The following is a 13,742-nucleotide window of genomic DNA, read 5'->3' on the forward strand; positions in this document are numbered from 1 at the left end:
GACCCCACGGGTGCAGGGGTCATCCTGGGGTGCGGGCACACCCAGAGATCAGCCCACCCGCGGGGGACGCAGCCCGGAGTGGCAGAGGGGACCTGCACACGCACCAGGGGCAGCCGGCTGTCAGCCCACCCGGGCTCCACCGGCGTCTGCCCACCCGGGCTGGGCCAGGCGGGGGCTGTCGGGGGAACCCCGGGATGTACCGGCCGGCCCCGGGGTGCCCTTCACCCTCGCCGCGCCGTGCCCATACCTCAATCTGCTCCCGAACCACGAACGCGCCCCCCCCCGTTAACCGAGTCCACGGTGCCTGCCACAAGCCCGGCGAGGGGCCGGTTGTGCCACCCAGCACACGGTTGGCTCTGGCCGAACCGGGTTACCGCGGCACTGTACACCGTGCCGGTGACAGAGATGAAACTGGAGCCAGCCGGGCCGTTGCAGGAATGCGCCCTCCCCGGAGGAGAGCTGGCTTTGTCCTAGTTTGTGTGTGCCACCCACGACCCTGAGGTTTTCTGGGTGCTCAGAAGCTGTTCCGGCACCAGGCCCCAGGCACCGGCGTCCATCACCCCGGGGAGGCTGCGACCCGCTCCGAGTGGCTTTCCAGGCAGCCCAGCCCCGGCGGGACTCGGAGGCCCTTGGGACACCCTCCTTCCCAGTCCGGAGAGCGGTGGTGAGCAGTGGTTTGCAGCAGCGGCGCGGCTGCAAGCAGTGGTGATGCCCTGTCCGTCCCCTCCACGGTCTCAGCACCCTTTGCGCCTAAAGAGCAAACAGTAAGTGTGTGCAACGAGTTATTCTGCCTCTCAAAAAGACACCCTGGGAATGCCCACCCTGTGCTGCGGTGTGTGTGTGCCCCTCCTCCCTCAGTGACCCCCCCTTCCTCTCTAGCAGCTACAAAGGTTTGCAGGAGGCAGGCACCAAGTGCAGAAACTGCGCTGGGGTCCTCTATGAAAAGGCCTTTTTCCCCCCTGAAACTTTAGCCGCAAACAGGCTACAAGGCCTTTCTAAGTTATTTTTTTTTAATTACATAAAATAATGCTGCTCATTTCAAGAAATCCCAGGACCATGCTGGCTCAGGCTGCCTGCTGTGTCTTTCTCTCTCTTGCAGGCAGGTCACTCACTCTGCCCATGGCTTCGGAGGAGGCTGCCAACCCAGGAGCCCAGCCCGCGGCCCCCGCAGCCCCCACCATCCAGAAGAAGAGTCAGAAGAAAGGGAAGGAGAAGCCCGAGGCCAGGGAAGATGCTCAGGAGGGAGGGGACGAGGTGATGGGGCAGGCAGCCGAGATCAAGGGGCTCACGCGAGCCGGGCGCCGGGTGCTGGTGCTGGGTGACGCGCAGGAGACCGTGGGGTGCTTCAGGAAGGCGCTTCTCCTCTCCAGGGGTACAGTGAGCCCCCAGCTCCGCAGGGCTTGTGCCTTCAGCCTGGGGGCTGTCTATGTGGAGACCGGGAAGCCCAAAAGGGGCCTTGAGTTCCTCCTTCAGTCCCAGCCCTCAGAGAGGGAAAGCAGGGAGCACTTGAGGGACCTTTATTTCAATATTGGGGCGGCTCATGAAGGGCTCTGGGACTTTCCGAAGGCTCTGGAGTATTTTGACAAAGCCATCAGCCATGACCACGCGGTGCAGGCTGGCAGCCGAGCAGGACCCGCGTACAGATGGGCTGCTGCTACCTGGGGATGCGGGAGCCAGCCTGAGCCATGCGTTGCTTTCTGGATGCCGCACGGACCTATGCGGTGGCTGCAAGCCCCGAGGCTGCCATGGTGGCTCTGAGCAGGGCGAGCAGCTCCGAGGAGGGCGAGCGGCTCCATGCTGCTGAGCCAACGGTTCAGGGCGACAGAGATCATGGGCGTTCTCACCCAGTGCCGCTCGCTCTGCGAGAGCATCCCTGACCCAGCCCTGTGAGGTAATGCCGTGCCGCATCCTCTCCTCTCGGTCCCCTGGGAAGCAGCGCCTGCACCCAGCTTTTCCTCTCTGTCCCACAGGGAAACTCTACAATGACATCGGCCTTGGCTACTCCCAACTCCACATCTTCTCCCTGGCTGCCGAGAGCTTCAAGCGGGCCCTTGTCCTCTGCAGTGGCAAGCCGGACCGGTGCAGGGAGGCTGCGCTGCTGCAGAACCTGGTTGCTGCCCACAACGCCCTGTGCAGCTTTGGCACAATGCTGGGCTGGCACCGGCGAGTGGCAGCACTGCACAGTAGGTTGCACCAGTATCTCTTGCTCTCGGCTTTGCCTGGTGTGCCGGCTCAGGATGGAGCCCCCTGTTTCCAATTCCAGGTGCTTTAGGGAACCGGAGGGCGCAGGGGCAGTGCTTTGGTAACCTGGTGTATGCCTGCAGCCAGCTCGGGAACCACGAGGCTGCCACAGAGAACTACCTGCATGCCTTGCAAGCCTTCCGGGACTCGGGTAAGGGGAGGCACAGGCAAATCATCCCTGTGATGCTCCCTCCCTGGGACCCGGGCTGCCATGTGCTGGGCCAGCACTGATGCTGCCCTTCACCTCCCAGGGGATGTGCAGGGGCAGTGGCAAGCATGTGAGGGACTGGGAGTAGCCTGCTTCCACCTGGGAGACCCCCAGAAAGCCATCGGGCACTGCAAGGAGGCCCTGACTTTGCTTTCCCACTGCCAGGTAAGGCACGCCAGGGAAAGCCCCGAGGCTGGACCCTCCTGTGCATCACAGGGTGACTGCCCCAGCCCTAGGGACAGACCCATTTGGCTGAACCCACGTGGGCTGTCTCCTCTGCAGGACGCCCCCAGAGCTGCCCATGAGCGGATTGTGCACAAGCTCACCAATGCCATCCAGCACCAGTTCTGCCTCCATGGCCGCCTCTCCTGTGGGGGTAGCTGGGTGCCCACCCCAGCCCCAGTAAGCGTCACGCCGGGGGCGTGGGGCAGATCGGGGTGCTGGGGACTGACACCCCAGATGGGTGTTGGTGGAGAGAGGCACCAGGATTTGGTGGGCAGAGGGACACGCACATGTAAACCCCAGGCCATCCCTCCATCCTAGCAGGAACCCGGCCAGCTGCAGTTTTGCTCCACGCTGCCCCACGCCAGCGGGACACGGCTCCGGGGGAGCAAGGCATGAGTAGAAAAGCTGCCATCATGTCCCTCCTTCCTCTGTGGATGAGTTCCCGGCATCACCCATGAGGTAAATCTTCCTTTCTCCGACCCCAGGTCCTGCGGGGGGAAAGCCCAGCCTGGGGACGAGCTGTATGTGCTTGTGCCGGGAGCACATCCTGGCTGTTCAGATAAGAGAGTGCAAACAAAAACCCAGGCAACTTGCTTGAGCCATACAGCCTATTTCTGCCAGAGCCAAGGCTTCGGCACGGGCTAGTACGGGACTCCTGCCTATCTGCCTTTCCTCCCTGGAGGCAGAGGAGTGACCCTGACTGATGGCCCTGCGCCGGAGCTCTGCAACCCACACGGACACCTGGACATCTCTGCGAAGGATGAGGATGGTCCCAGCATGGCTCCAGGGTGTCACAGTCAGCCCCATGCTAACAGGTGGGTGGGCGAGGGGGAGGCACACCGATACAGCTCCTTGCACCCAAATACCCTTGCAGTAGCAGCAAACATAATGCAGCGAGTGGCATCACCCCAGGGACTTCTTGTGATTAAAGGTGAAAATCCAGAGATTTTAAAAGATGTGTACTTCTGGGGAGTGCCTTTGGCGTAACTGAAGCTGGAATTTGGGGAGGGTTCGGTAATGATGTGGTAGGGGAGAGTTTGTCACACAGGTGCTCTCCATCACCTCCCCATGAGCCGTCTCCGCTTTGCTCCCAGTAACCTAACCATCACCTACCCGTGCCCAGCCCTGCTGTGCCACGGCAGCCTCTGGCCAGGCGAGTACCAAACACAACTGGAGCTTCACTTCCCCAGCGAGCCAAGGGCTGTGGTTCTCACGCTGCATTTTCACAGGGCATTGTGACCGCCGAACCTTCCAGCTGAGGTCCCCGGAGCAGTAGGTGATGCACTGGAGGAGCGGGTGAGGGAGCAGATGGGAGGTCTGGGCTCCAGGGTGTCCCCTAAGGGGAGGGATCAGGGACGGAGACCCCCCGGCAGGGCCTGGGACACCCCAGCTCCTCGCGACAGCCGTGTCCCCAAGCCCAAAATCACTGGGGCTTGGGATTTTGGCACCTTGGAGCCAGCCCCAAACCCCAGCCTTACAGATGGGCAGCAGATCTGAGGGTGGATTCAAGCACCCCTGTATGAAATCCCCCCCCCACTTCTGCATCCCACCGGACACCCCCACACCCCATAACACCTCGGTGCCCTCACCACCCCGCAGCCCCGCCACCGCCAGCTGCGCAGGGAGCGGGATGCTGTCCCTCATCTGCAGCCTCGTGTGCCGGCGGAGGACACCGGGACGATGACCGCTTCCCACGACGGGGGGGGGGAGCGGCCCGGGCAGCAGGACCCCGGCCTGGACCGCGCGTCCCCCCCACCGGGGTGGAGCCGAGCTGCCGGTGGGAGCCCGTTCCCGGAGCCAACACGGTTTTGAATCCGCTCCTTTGCCTCCTTCCCGTGTCGGGGCCGGGGGTCCCGCGTGGGGTGGGGGAGGAAAGGGGCGGCTCTCGAGGACCCGGGGGCTCCGAACCCGGCACCGCCCCGCGGGGATGGGCGCTCCGCCCCGGGGCCGCCCCTGTCTCCGCGCCTGCTCCGTGCCGAGCCGAGCCGAGCCGAGCCGCTCCCGCCGCATGCCGGGACCGCGGGCGTTGCTGGGCCTGGGGCTGCTGGTAGCGGCAGGGGTTCGGGCGGGGGGACGCTGCCCGAACCGGGGCTGGGACCGGAGCTGGGAGCGGGACCGAGACCGAGAGCGGTGCCGTCCCCACCGCGCCATGCACGGGCCTAACGCGGGGTCCGGCCCGCGGGGGCTCCGCTTCCTCGGGTAATGGCTGCGGAGGGGACGTGCGGGGACCTCTGGGGGGGTGGGGGGGAGGCGAAAATTGCAGGGGCGTCCGGAGGGTGCTAGAGGGTGCGGGGGATGTTTGGGGTTTCGGAGGGTGCGGGGGCGTTAACGGGGGAGAGGGGTACGGGTGGGGCGGAGGGGTCGGGAAGGGTACTGGGGGTGCAGAGGTGCACGGGGGGGCTCAGCGCGGGGAGCTGGACACTGTCCCTGTCCCTATCCCCCCACTCCCACCCGCTTGCTGGCACTATGCAAGGTCAAGGGGATCATAGCTGCCCCCCCTGGATGGCCCTGAGCCCCCCCCCCCCCCGCCCCCTAGAGCCGGGGTCTGGCCGGGTTTTAATGCCCCCAGGGGTGCCATCCTCCCTCCCCAGGCAGGACGAGGCCCAGGCCATCGACCAGGAGCTCTTCACGGAGTACAAGTTCAGCGTGGATCAGCTGATGGAGCTGGCGGGGCTGAGCTGTGCCACCGCCATTGCGAAGGTGGGCGTACAAGAGGCAGGTGGTGGTCCTGGGGGGGGGTGTCCTGCTTTCCCAGCATAACCCTACGCTTCCTGCCCCACACCAGGCCTACCCACCCAGCTCCTTCACCACCAGCCAGCCTGCCGTGCTGGTGGTGTGCGGGCCAGGGAACAACGGCGGCGATGGCTTGGTCTGCGCCCGGCACCTGAAAATGTTTGTGAGTCTCTTGTGCAGGCAGCTGCATGCTCCCCCCTAGGGAGGATGCCCGTCCCCGCACACCCCCGTACCCACAAGCTTTGGGGTTCTTGCTTCTCTGGCTGCTCCTGGTGCCAGAGCACCATTCAGGTCCCTTCTGCTCTTCCAGGGCTACCAGCCAACCGTGTATTACCCCAAACGCCCCAACAAGCCCCTCTTTGAAGGTTTAACCACCCAGTGCCAGAAGATGGACATCCCCTTCCTCCCCGAGTTCCCGGCTGAGGTGAGAAGCAGGCCCTGGCTACGGAGCAGCTGCCCTCGGAGCCGTGCCCGGGGCTGTTTTTCACCCACTGCCTCCCTTGCCACAGGCTGCGCTCATCGATGAGCTCTATGGCCTGGTGGTGGATGCAATTTTCGGGTTCAGCTTCAAGGGGGCAGTGCGGGAGCCCTTCGGCAGCATCCTCAGCACCCTTGAGCGCATCACAGTGCCCATCGCCAGCATCGACATCCCCTCGGGTAAGTAAGAGCTGGACCTAGTGGAGGAAGGTGCCTGGCGGGGGTCTTCCTGGCTCTAGCCTGGCCTCGGGGCTTGTTGCAGGCTGGGATGTGGAGAAGGGGAAGGCGGATGGTCTCCAGCCCGACATGCTCATCTCCCTCACGGCACCCAAGAAGGCAGCAATGCATTTTGCCGGCCGCTACCACTTCCTCGGGGGCAGGTTTGTGCCTGCCGCGCTCCAGGAGAAATACACTTTAAACCTGCCACCGTACCCCGAGACAGACTGCGTCCTGCAGCTGACCTAGGGTTAGGGCTCAGCAGGGGCTTGGGGTGCTAGGCTAGGCTTCGGCACAGCAGATCAGGGCCCAGTTCTGTCAAAGCCACAGCTCTCCGCTAGGAGGATGCTCAGCACCTCACTGGGCTGCAGTCCTGCCCAGCTCTGCCAGCAGGATTGACGTTCACTGCAGACCAAAGCCCCCAGGAGCTTGAGACCGATGGAGCAGCTGCCAGGCAGGCTCTGTTTGAGATTGCTACCTAATCTGAGTGGTTCTAGGTGTAAACACGATCCAGGATCCCGGGGTCTGCTACATATCTTGCACTTCAGGATAGTTTCATTGCAATAAAGATTTATTCATGCCCTTGAAAAATATATTTCAATACTCTGTGCTGTCTGTCCCCTTGTGTCCCTCTGCAACAGACCCACAGCAAATGGGTGCCTGCCCCAGGGCCTGGTGGGAACTGAGGTCACCTCTGATGGGAGGAAGGCTCAGGGAGAGAAATAAAGCTTGATCCAGCTTCAGACCAACTAGTCCCAGCCCAGCATCCCCAGGCAGCAAACATACAGCTGGGCCACAGCACTGGGCTCCACTTGGGAAGAGCCTGGAGCACCCTTGAGCACCCACCAGTGCCAGCAGGCAGGACTGGGACCCTCACAGCCAGGTGGTGCCAGCAGCTGCGCAGCACAGCAGCCTTGGCCCTTGCTCACTCCGGCTCCTTCTTCCTCTTCTTCCTCCTCTTCCTGGGGCTGTGCCCAGCCTGGTCTGGCCCATCTGTGTCTTTTAGAGGTACCTCTGTCTCAACTGGCTCTTCTTTCTCCTCCTCCTCCTGCTTCTTCTTCTTCTTCTTCTTCCTCTTTGTAGCCTTCCCTTCCTCTCCTGCCACCTCCTCTTCTTTGCTTGGCTCCTGGTTCTTCTTCTTCTTCTTCTTCCTCTTCACAACCTTCCCTTCCTGTCCCGCCACCTCCTCTTCTCTGCTTGGCTCATGGCCTTGCAGCATTTCAGGATCGGCTCCATCCCTGGACTGTTTCCTTTTTTTCTTCTTTTTTTCCTGCCTCTCTGCTGGGTGGCTGCTCTCTGGTGGCTCATGCTGCCACTCCTTTTGTTGGTATGTGGTCAGGAAAGCTTGCTCCTGCTCCTCCAGGCGTGCCAGCTTAGCGCTCATGGTCAGGCCGTGACGGGCACCCCTGCAATGATCGTGGGCAGCTGGGGTCTGGCACCTCCCTGGCAGGGAATGTGGCCCCCAGCCCAGCCTGCTCAAAAGCCCCTGCCAGGAGGGGGGAGCCCAACCATGCAGCCCTCACCAACCACGTACTTGTGTGCTGTGCGGCCCCCACACGCTCGCATCAGCTCCTCGTCCGTCAGCCTGCAGGACATAGACAGGACACGTCACCCCCAGCATCAGCTCCCCCTCGCAGCCCTTGTCCCTCCCCACTGCTGCATCTTGGGGACAGGGCACGCGCTGCTTGCCGAGGCTCACCTCCTGGCCGAAGAGAGGTCCAGCTTCTCCTCCTCGCTGCTCTCTGAGCCGGAGGGCAGCTTTGTGGACTCCTCCCCGCATGCTGTGAGTGTGGCTGACTACAGAGGAGAGAGGCAGAGGGGCTGTGAGAAAGGGGGACAAAGAAAAGGGGGCCCTGGGGGCCACAGCAGTGATGGGCTGGGGAGGCTGCGCTGTGAGGGGGGTTGCAGAGTTCAAAACAGCCTTCAAAGAGATGCCAGCTGCTCACCAAGCCACATCTCCAGGGCCAGTTACCTTCACGAAGCGGCCATACAGCATGCTGCCAGCGCTGCTGGCCTTGCGGGGCTTCTTATTGCTGATTCTGACTCCCTGCTTGGAAAGCGTCTTCAAGGAGATGCCATCCTGGGGGAGAGAAAGAGATACAAAGGGCTCAGGAGCATTTTGTCCGAGGGGCTTCACCCCCTCCACCAGCACCTCTCTGCCACCACAGTCCCCGTGCAAGGTGCTGCGCAGTTAGGGGCTGCAGGGACATACAGCGGCCGTGCGAAGGGGACCCCAAAGCCCTCCCCTGCCTTCAACCCCATCCCAGCCCGACTGGGGTGCCCCCCACAGCCCTCCTACCTGCCCAGCCTCCACAGCGATGTTGGCAGCTGCCTTGTTGAAGACGTGATCCCACCAGTGGAAGGAGAAGGGCTCCGCCGCGTCATGTCCCACCTGCGGGGTGCAGAGGAGCCACCGAAATGGCTGCGGCCGGCGGCGGCTGCTGGGTCCGAGCCCCCGCCGGGCAGGGGGGCTGCACTCACCCCCGCCGTGCCGCACTTCACCTTCACCCGGATGGCCTCGGCGATGCCGTCCTCCCGCTTCCCCAGCCCCTGCCCTGGGGACAAGGACACCCGTCACTCGCCGCAGTGGCTCCCCCCGAGCCCCCCGCGGCCGGGGCAGGCCGCCGGGGGCTGGGGCTGCTGCGAGACCCCGAGTGGGAGGGGTGGTGGGGGAGGCGGCGAGGCCGAGCCCTGCTCCTCCAGGACGGCCGGGGACCGGGGGACGGGCTGTGAGACCGGGGAGAGCCAGGGACCGGGGGGACGGGGGCCTGGGGACCGCCGGGGGCACTCGGGGAGGAACACGGGATGGCGGGACCGCGGACCGGGGGGACCCCAAGCCGGCGCCCACCTCGCCGCCAGCCGTGCCGCCGTAGCTGGCTCTCCGCAAACCGCATCCCACGCCCCGGCGGCTGCGGGCCACTCATGGCGGCGGGTCCCGGCAGCCGCCACCGCTGCCCGACAGGAAGCGCCGACTGCGCAGGCGGCCGGGCGGGGCGGAGGTCACGGCCCAGGCGACGCGCAGGCGCACTCGGACGGCGGCGGGGCCCGCCGGGAAAGGGAGGCTGTGCGCATGCGCGCAGGGCGTGGCCGGGAACGCGCCCAGCGCGGGGCGGGGCGGGGCGGGGGCGCGCGCGCACGGACGGGCGGACCCGTCCGGGACGGAGGGGGCAGGGCGGACAGCGGCACGGACACGCGTGTGCGGGCACAGGGGCACACGCGGATACAAAACCAGGCACACACGTATGCTGGCGTGCGTGCACACGCACGCACACACACACACACGTGCACACGCACCTACATGGCATGTACACGCATGCACACATACATGCACGCATGGACACGCGTACACACATGCACACACAAAACGTGCACGTGCTCACGTGCACGCACGCACACATACACGTGCATGCGCACAGATGTGTGCACACACATGCACCCACCCATCCCCACCAGCTGAGCATTGCACACACACCCCCAGCAGCTGGGGGCACACATGCAGCTCACCACGCATTGCACACACACACACACACACACACACACACACACGGCATGTTACGCACTGGTGCTGTGCACTGCACGTACCCACGACCTGCATGTTGCGTGCACAGACGCTGCTCCCCGTGCGGTTGCACGGCGTGCACGCCTGCTGCTCGCCACCTGCTTTGCACATGTGCTGGTGCTGCTGCGCGTGAGCCAGGGGCAGAGTGGGCTCTGCAGCCTCAGACAGTGCATGTGTGTGCACACACGTGTGTGTGTGCCTGGCCAGAAAGCCCAGCAGAACCCACGGCACAGCACTTGGCCCTGCAGCCGGGGGCTGTTTGCTTTTCTCCACAGCAGGGGCCAGATCCTGAGCCGGTGCCGTGGCCCCTCTCCCCCCTCCTTGGTGCATCATGCAGCTGGGCCAGGCCAAGCCACCACGCTGCGTCCTTGTCCCTCCCAGCTCCGTCCCTTCTCCAGCTGCCACTCAAAGCTGTCACCAAGGCCAGCCTATTGCCAGGCCAGTCTCACTGGAAGACTCCCAGATGCTGGCAGCTGCAGGCACCCTGAGCTTGGGTGCACCTGCAGAGCTGGGGACACCCCGCTTTGGCACCCCTTGCCCCACTGTCCAGGGCAGGGGTCTGGCCCAGGTGACGCCGCAGGGATGGAGACGTGCACCCGAGCCTCGGCCCCTGGATCTCCCTTTGCTGCTGCCAAGCTGTGCTTCCAAAAGCGGGAGAAGGATGTGGTCTGGCAGAGAGGTGGCATGTGTGGGAGTGTCCCCGTGCAAATGCCTCAGCCTCCCTGCACGGCTCTTCATGCCGTGCTCCGGCTAGACAGGAGCAGCCCAGAGCTGCTACGAACTCCTGCACATCACTGCTCCGCCGACGCCAGCTGGGAGAGTCAGTGGGGAGGACAGGCAACCAGCCCCCAGGTGAGCAGGGGTGCGATGAGGTGTCTGACAGGGCGTGCACAGGGTGCGCGGTGTGCAAGGTGTGCAATGGGGTCTATGGGACATGCGTGGGGCATACAGGGTGTGCGCTGTGCAATGGGGTGCATGGTAGGGTGCACGGTAGGGTGCACACGGGCTGTGTGGTGTGCAAGGTGTGCAATGGGGTGCACGTGGGGTGTGTGCTGTGCAACAGGGTGCATGTGGCGTGCGTGCTGTGCAACGGGGTGTGACTGCATACAGCAAAGGCACCAACTCCGTACTTTGCACTGCTGCAACTGTCAGACAGCAGCAGCATTTTGCCGGTGTGGCCAACAGAGTCAAGGGACATCCCCTGTCCCCTGCTCCAGCCCTGTGAGCATCGCTTCCGTACCCCCTTGCACTTTGTTTTCCCACCAAGCATCCCAGCTCCTGCTGCCTTTCCCTCCCACTCCCCTTGATAAGAGTGCTGGGGGCTTATCTCCAAGGTCACACCGAGCCGGGAGACCACAGCAGCCCAAAGTCCATGGGGCAACAGCCTTGACTGCTCCATATTTCACTGCTATCTGCTCTGTCTGCTAGGATTAAAAAAAGCAGCAATAACCTTCATGGAGGAGCAGTCTCACGGCCGCACCCCAGCTGTGTCTCACAGGGCAGAGCAACCGAGACAGCAAGGATGGGGATATTCCCACCAGGACACCCAAAAAAACACAAGCAGGGCAGGACCAAACATTCCAGCGCATTATGGCAGCAAAAGCTGCCATAAGCAGACGCCCTTCCTGGAGCGGCATGGGGAACGTGGGAGGCTTCTCCTCCATCCCTGGCAGAGACAGAGCTGGAGCAGTCCACTGACAGTCCAGGCTCCCAAACAGGAGATCGGGGCCAAGCTGGGGCTCAGACCCATCGCTGACACTGGGCAGGGGACAGACATTGGGCACAACTGCTGTCCTGTGTCACCACTGCCAGCAGTGGCCAAGGGCTGCAAAGCCCCTCTGGCACCCTGGACCCTCTCCCAGTGCACATTAGAAACCCACTGGGTTTCCTGGGTGACACAGCTCCTCATGCACCCATGGGTGCATCAGCCAGACCCAACCTAACCCTACATGGGGCCATACAGAGGCACACGCAGACCCAGAGGGAAGGGCAGGTTGCCCAAATACTAACCCTCTCCTTTTCTCTCATCCCAGGGCAGCTCTGGCAAGGCTCTCCAGATGACCCTTCGCTGCCCACGCGTCCTTCAGCCCTGGGGCAGGCTGGAAGACTTGTGATTTTGTTGTTTCCAATGTCAAGTGGAGCAAACAACAAATCCCAGTCTCCGCCCTGCCGTGGGCACAGGCTCCACGCTGGTGGGCACTGCTGGCTTCAGCACAGCCAGCCCTGCAAGCTGGGAATGTTGGACCCATGTGCAAACTCCAGTGAAACGTGGCCAGGACCGGGCAGGCAGCTGCAAGGAAGAAGGTATCAACTTGCTGGAAAAATTAAAAATAAACCAAGTCAGAGCAATGTGAATATGGACCTGAATGTGACATGGTCACATCCTGCTGGCAGGCAGCTGAGCAAGCTGGCAATATCCCAACCACTCTCTAAATCATGGTTTTCTGCCCTGAAACGCTGCAGAATTGAGCAGAGAGGCCAAGGAGCATCATTCAGCATCATTAGCTCTTCCTTACAGCTCCTGGGGCTGAGGAAAGATGCTGTAGCAGTTCAATATACATACACACACATACACATTTTTTCCAAGCTACCCACTCCATGACCTCCTAACCCTGGGAGATTTCCCTGCTGCCCCCCTCTTGGAGCATGGTCAGATGTTATTAAGAGTCAGTTTGAACTTCTAGCCCCACAATCGGGGCTGCGGCTGCAAGAAACAGCCCCTGTCATGGCCAGGGACCTTAGTAATAAAAACAAAAATAGCTTCTGAAAGAAATTTAGATGTTTGCTTCCTGCAATATCTGCTTCCTCCACATTTAAGAGGTTTGATTTCAAAGTTGAAAGTGTTACATTCAGTTATTGGGGAAAAAGGCTGTGGTTCTCCTCCAGGGAGCGGGGAGGAATAAAGTGAAAATAAGTCCTTGACAGCAGAGATCTCTCCAAATCAGTCTGCCAGATTCACCACTACCTGCTGAGGAAATTGCTCCTTCCATTACGTTTTAAAGGAATTAATTCTATTTATCAGAGAAAAATGAGAGGAAACAGTCAGCAAGGAACACCTTTGGGCAATTCCTCAGGGAAGGAGAGATAAAACAGCAAGAAAGTGCAATTGTTCCTTTGCAAGAGGGCTTTTGAACAGCACATTACTGAGGATTAGGGAAAGCTCTCTGGAGGGGATTAATGTTTCACTAAAAATCTCCCTTCTCACCAGTCTTCAAAGCCGCCTTTTCCACCCAAGCCTGGGCCAGCCAAAGGCGAGACCCAAATCCCCCTGCAGATAGGCAAGGCTGGAGCGGCTGCATCCATCACACCTCCAGGTTTATCTGACCACACTCCCGCCGTGTCCCACCCTGCGGCCCCTTCCTCCTGCCAGCGATGCTGGGGAAGCCACAGGCCCTTCTCTCCCAGCTTTTCTCCCCCATTTTGAGAAGGGGGGAATGCTGCTGCTCCCACTACCCTGCGCAGAGCAGAGGCCAGAGACTCCCCAGGCAGGTGCAGGGCAGAGCTCCAAACTCAGCACTTCATCCCAGCGCATGGGCACGGGCAGATCAAGATGCTTTTCTGCTCCCCGAGGAATAAGGAGGACGAGAGCATCAGTTGTAGCAGCTACAGGGAAGAGCTTGCAAAGCCCATTCAAGAGACAGTGCTCAGCCCAACCTTGGGGGAAATAACTCCTGTAAGGCCTGAGGGGTTGGTAAAAGCTGCACCAGCGCAAAGCATTTCCCTGAGCTCATCCCCTTCCCCACGGGGGGAAGCAGCTGCTCCCCTCTGCACTGCTTTAGCACCAAAGGCAGAGCCACAAATCCACCCAGCTGCTCCACCCAAGTATGGCAAAGCCCCTCCAGAGCAGCAAGGAGGAGAGCACAGAGGGTGGCAGCTTTGCCACATTGCCCGGGGGAAGCTGGAGAGCTGGTAGATGAACATCAGAGGCAAACAGAGGCTGCAAGCCGAGATAGCAGGCTGCCCTGTTATCTTTATTTTAGCACCTTGGCTGGTGGGCTGGCAGCAGGTGAGGAATGATCTCAAACTAACATAAGAGCAGATGCTGCGACATAGAGAGACAGGAGAAATACGTTTTCCTGCTTA

The 13,742-nt window shown here is 61.9% G+C and overlaps 3 protein-coding genes across 3 annotated transcripts; 2 read left to right on the forward strand and 1 right to left on the reverse strand.

Annotated features, from left to right (window-relative positions):
* The first annotated feature begins 440 nt into the window (after nucleotides 1-440).
* Nucleotides 441-3,609, forward strand: TTC24 (tetratricopeptide repeat domain 24). Its single transcript, XM_075040931.1, is given in 9 exon segments — nucleotides 441-764; nucleotides 1,100-1,630; nucleotides 1,633-1,760; nucleotides 1,762-1,891; nucleotides 1,971-2,183; nucleotides 2,264-2,392; nucleotides 2,493-2,614; nucleotides 2,732-3,133; nucleotides 3,357-3,609. Coding segments are annotated over 7 exon segments (1,494 nt in total). The 5' UTR covers nucleotides 441-764; nucleotides 1,100-1,119; the 3' UTR covers nucleotides 2,993-3,133; nucleotides 3,357-3,609.
* A 1,039-nt stretch (nucleotides 3,610-4,648) lies between these two features.
* Nucleotides 4,649-6,703, forward strand: NAXE (NAD(P)HX epimerase). Its single transcript, XM_075040934.1, has 6 exons — nucleotides 4,649-4,873; nucleotides 5,266-5,374; nucleotides 5,460-5,570; nucleotides 5,718-5,831; nucleotides 5,917-6,064; nucleotides 6,147-6,703. The coding sequence occupies exons 1-6, from the start codon at nucleotides 4,683-4,685 to the stop codon at nucleotides 6,347-6,349; spliced, it is 876 nt and encodes a 291-aa protein (XP_074897035.1). The 5' UTR covers nucleotides 4,649-4,682; the 3' UTR covers nucleotides 6,350-6,703.
* On the reverse strand, nucleotides 6,651-9,072 carry GPATCH4 (G-patch domain containing 4). The gene is made up of 7 exons (XM_075040933.1): nucleotides 8,949-9,072; nucleotides 8,582-8,655; nucleotides 8,400-8,492; nucleotides 8,073-8,180; nucleotides 7,800-7,897; nucleotides 7,635-7,685; nucleotides 6,651-7,506 (listed from the first exon to the last, which is right to left on the reverse strand). The coding sequence occupies exons 1-7, from the start codon at nucleotides 9,022-9,024 to the stop codon at nucleotides 7,026-7,028; spliced, it is 981 nt and encodes a 326-aa protein (XP_074897034.1). The 5' UTR covers nucleotides 9,025-9,072; the 3' UTR covers nucleotides 6,651-7,025.
* Between the last annotated feature and the right edge of the window lie 4,670 nt (nucleotides 9,073-13,742).

Source organism: Buteo buteo, chromosome 11, assembly GCF_964188355.1.
Source record: "Buteo buteo chromosome 11, bButBut1.hap1.1, whole genome shotgun sequence".
Taxonomy (NCBI): Eukaryota; Metazoa; Chordata; class Aves; order Accipitriformes; family Accipitridae; genus Buteo; species Buteo buteo.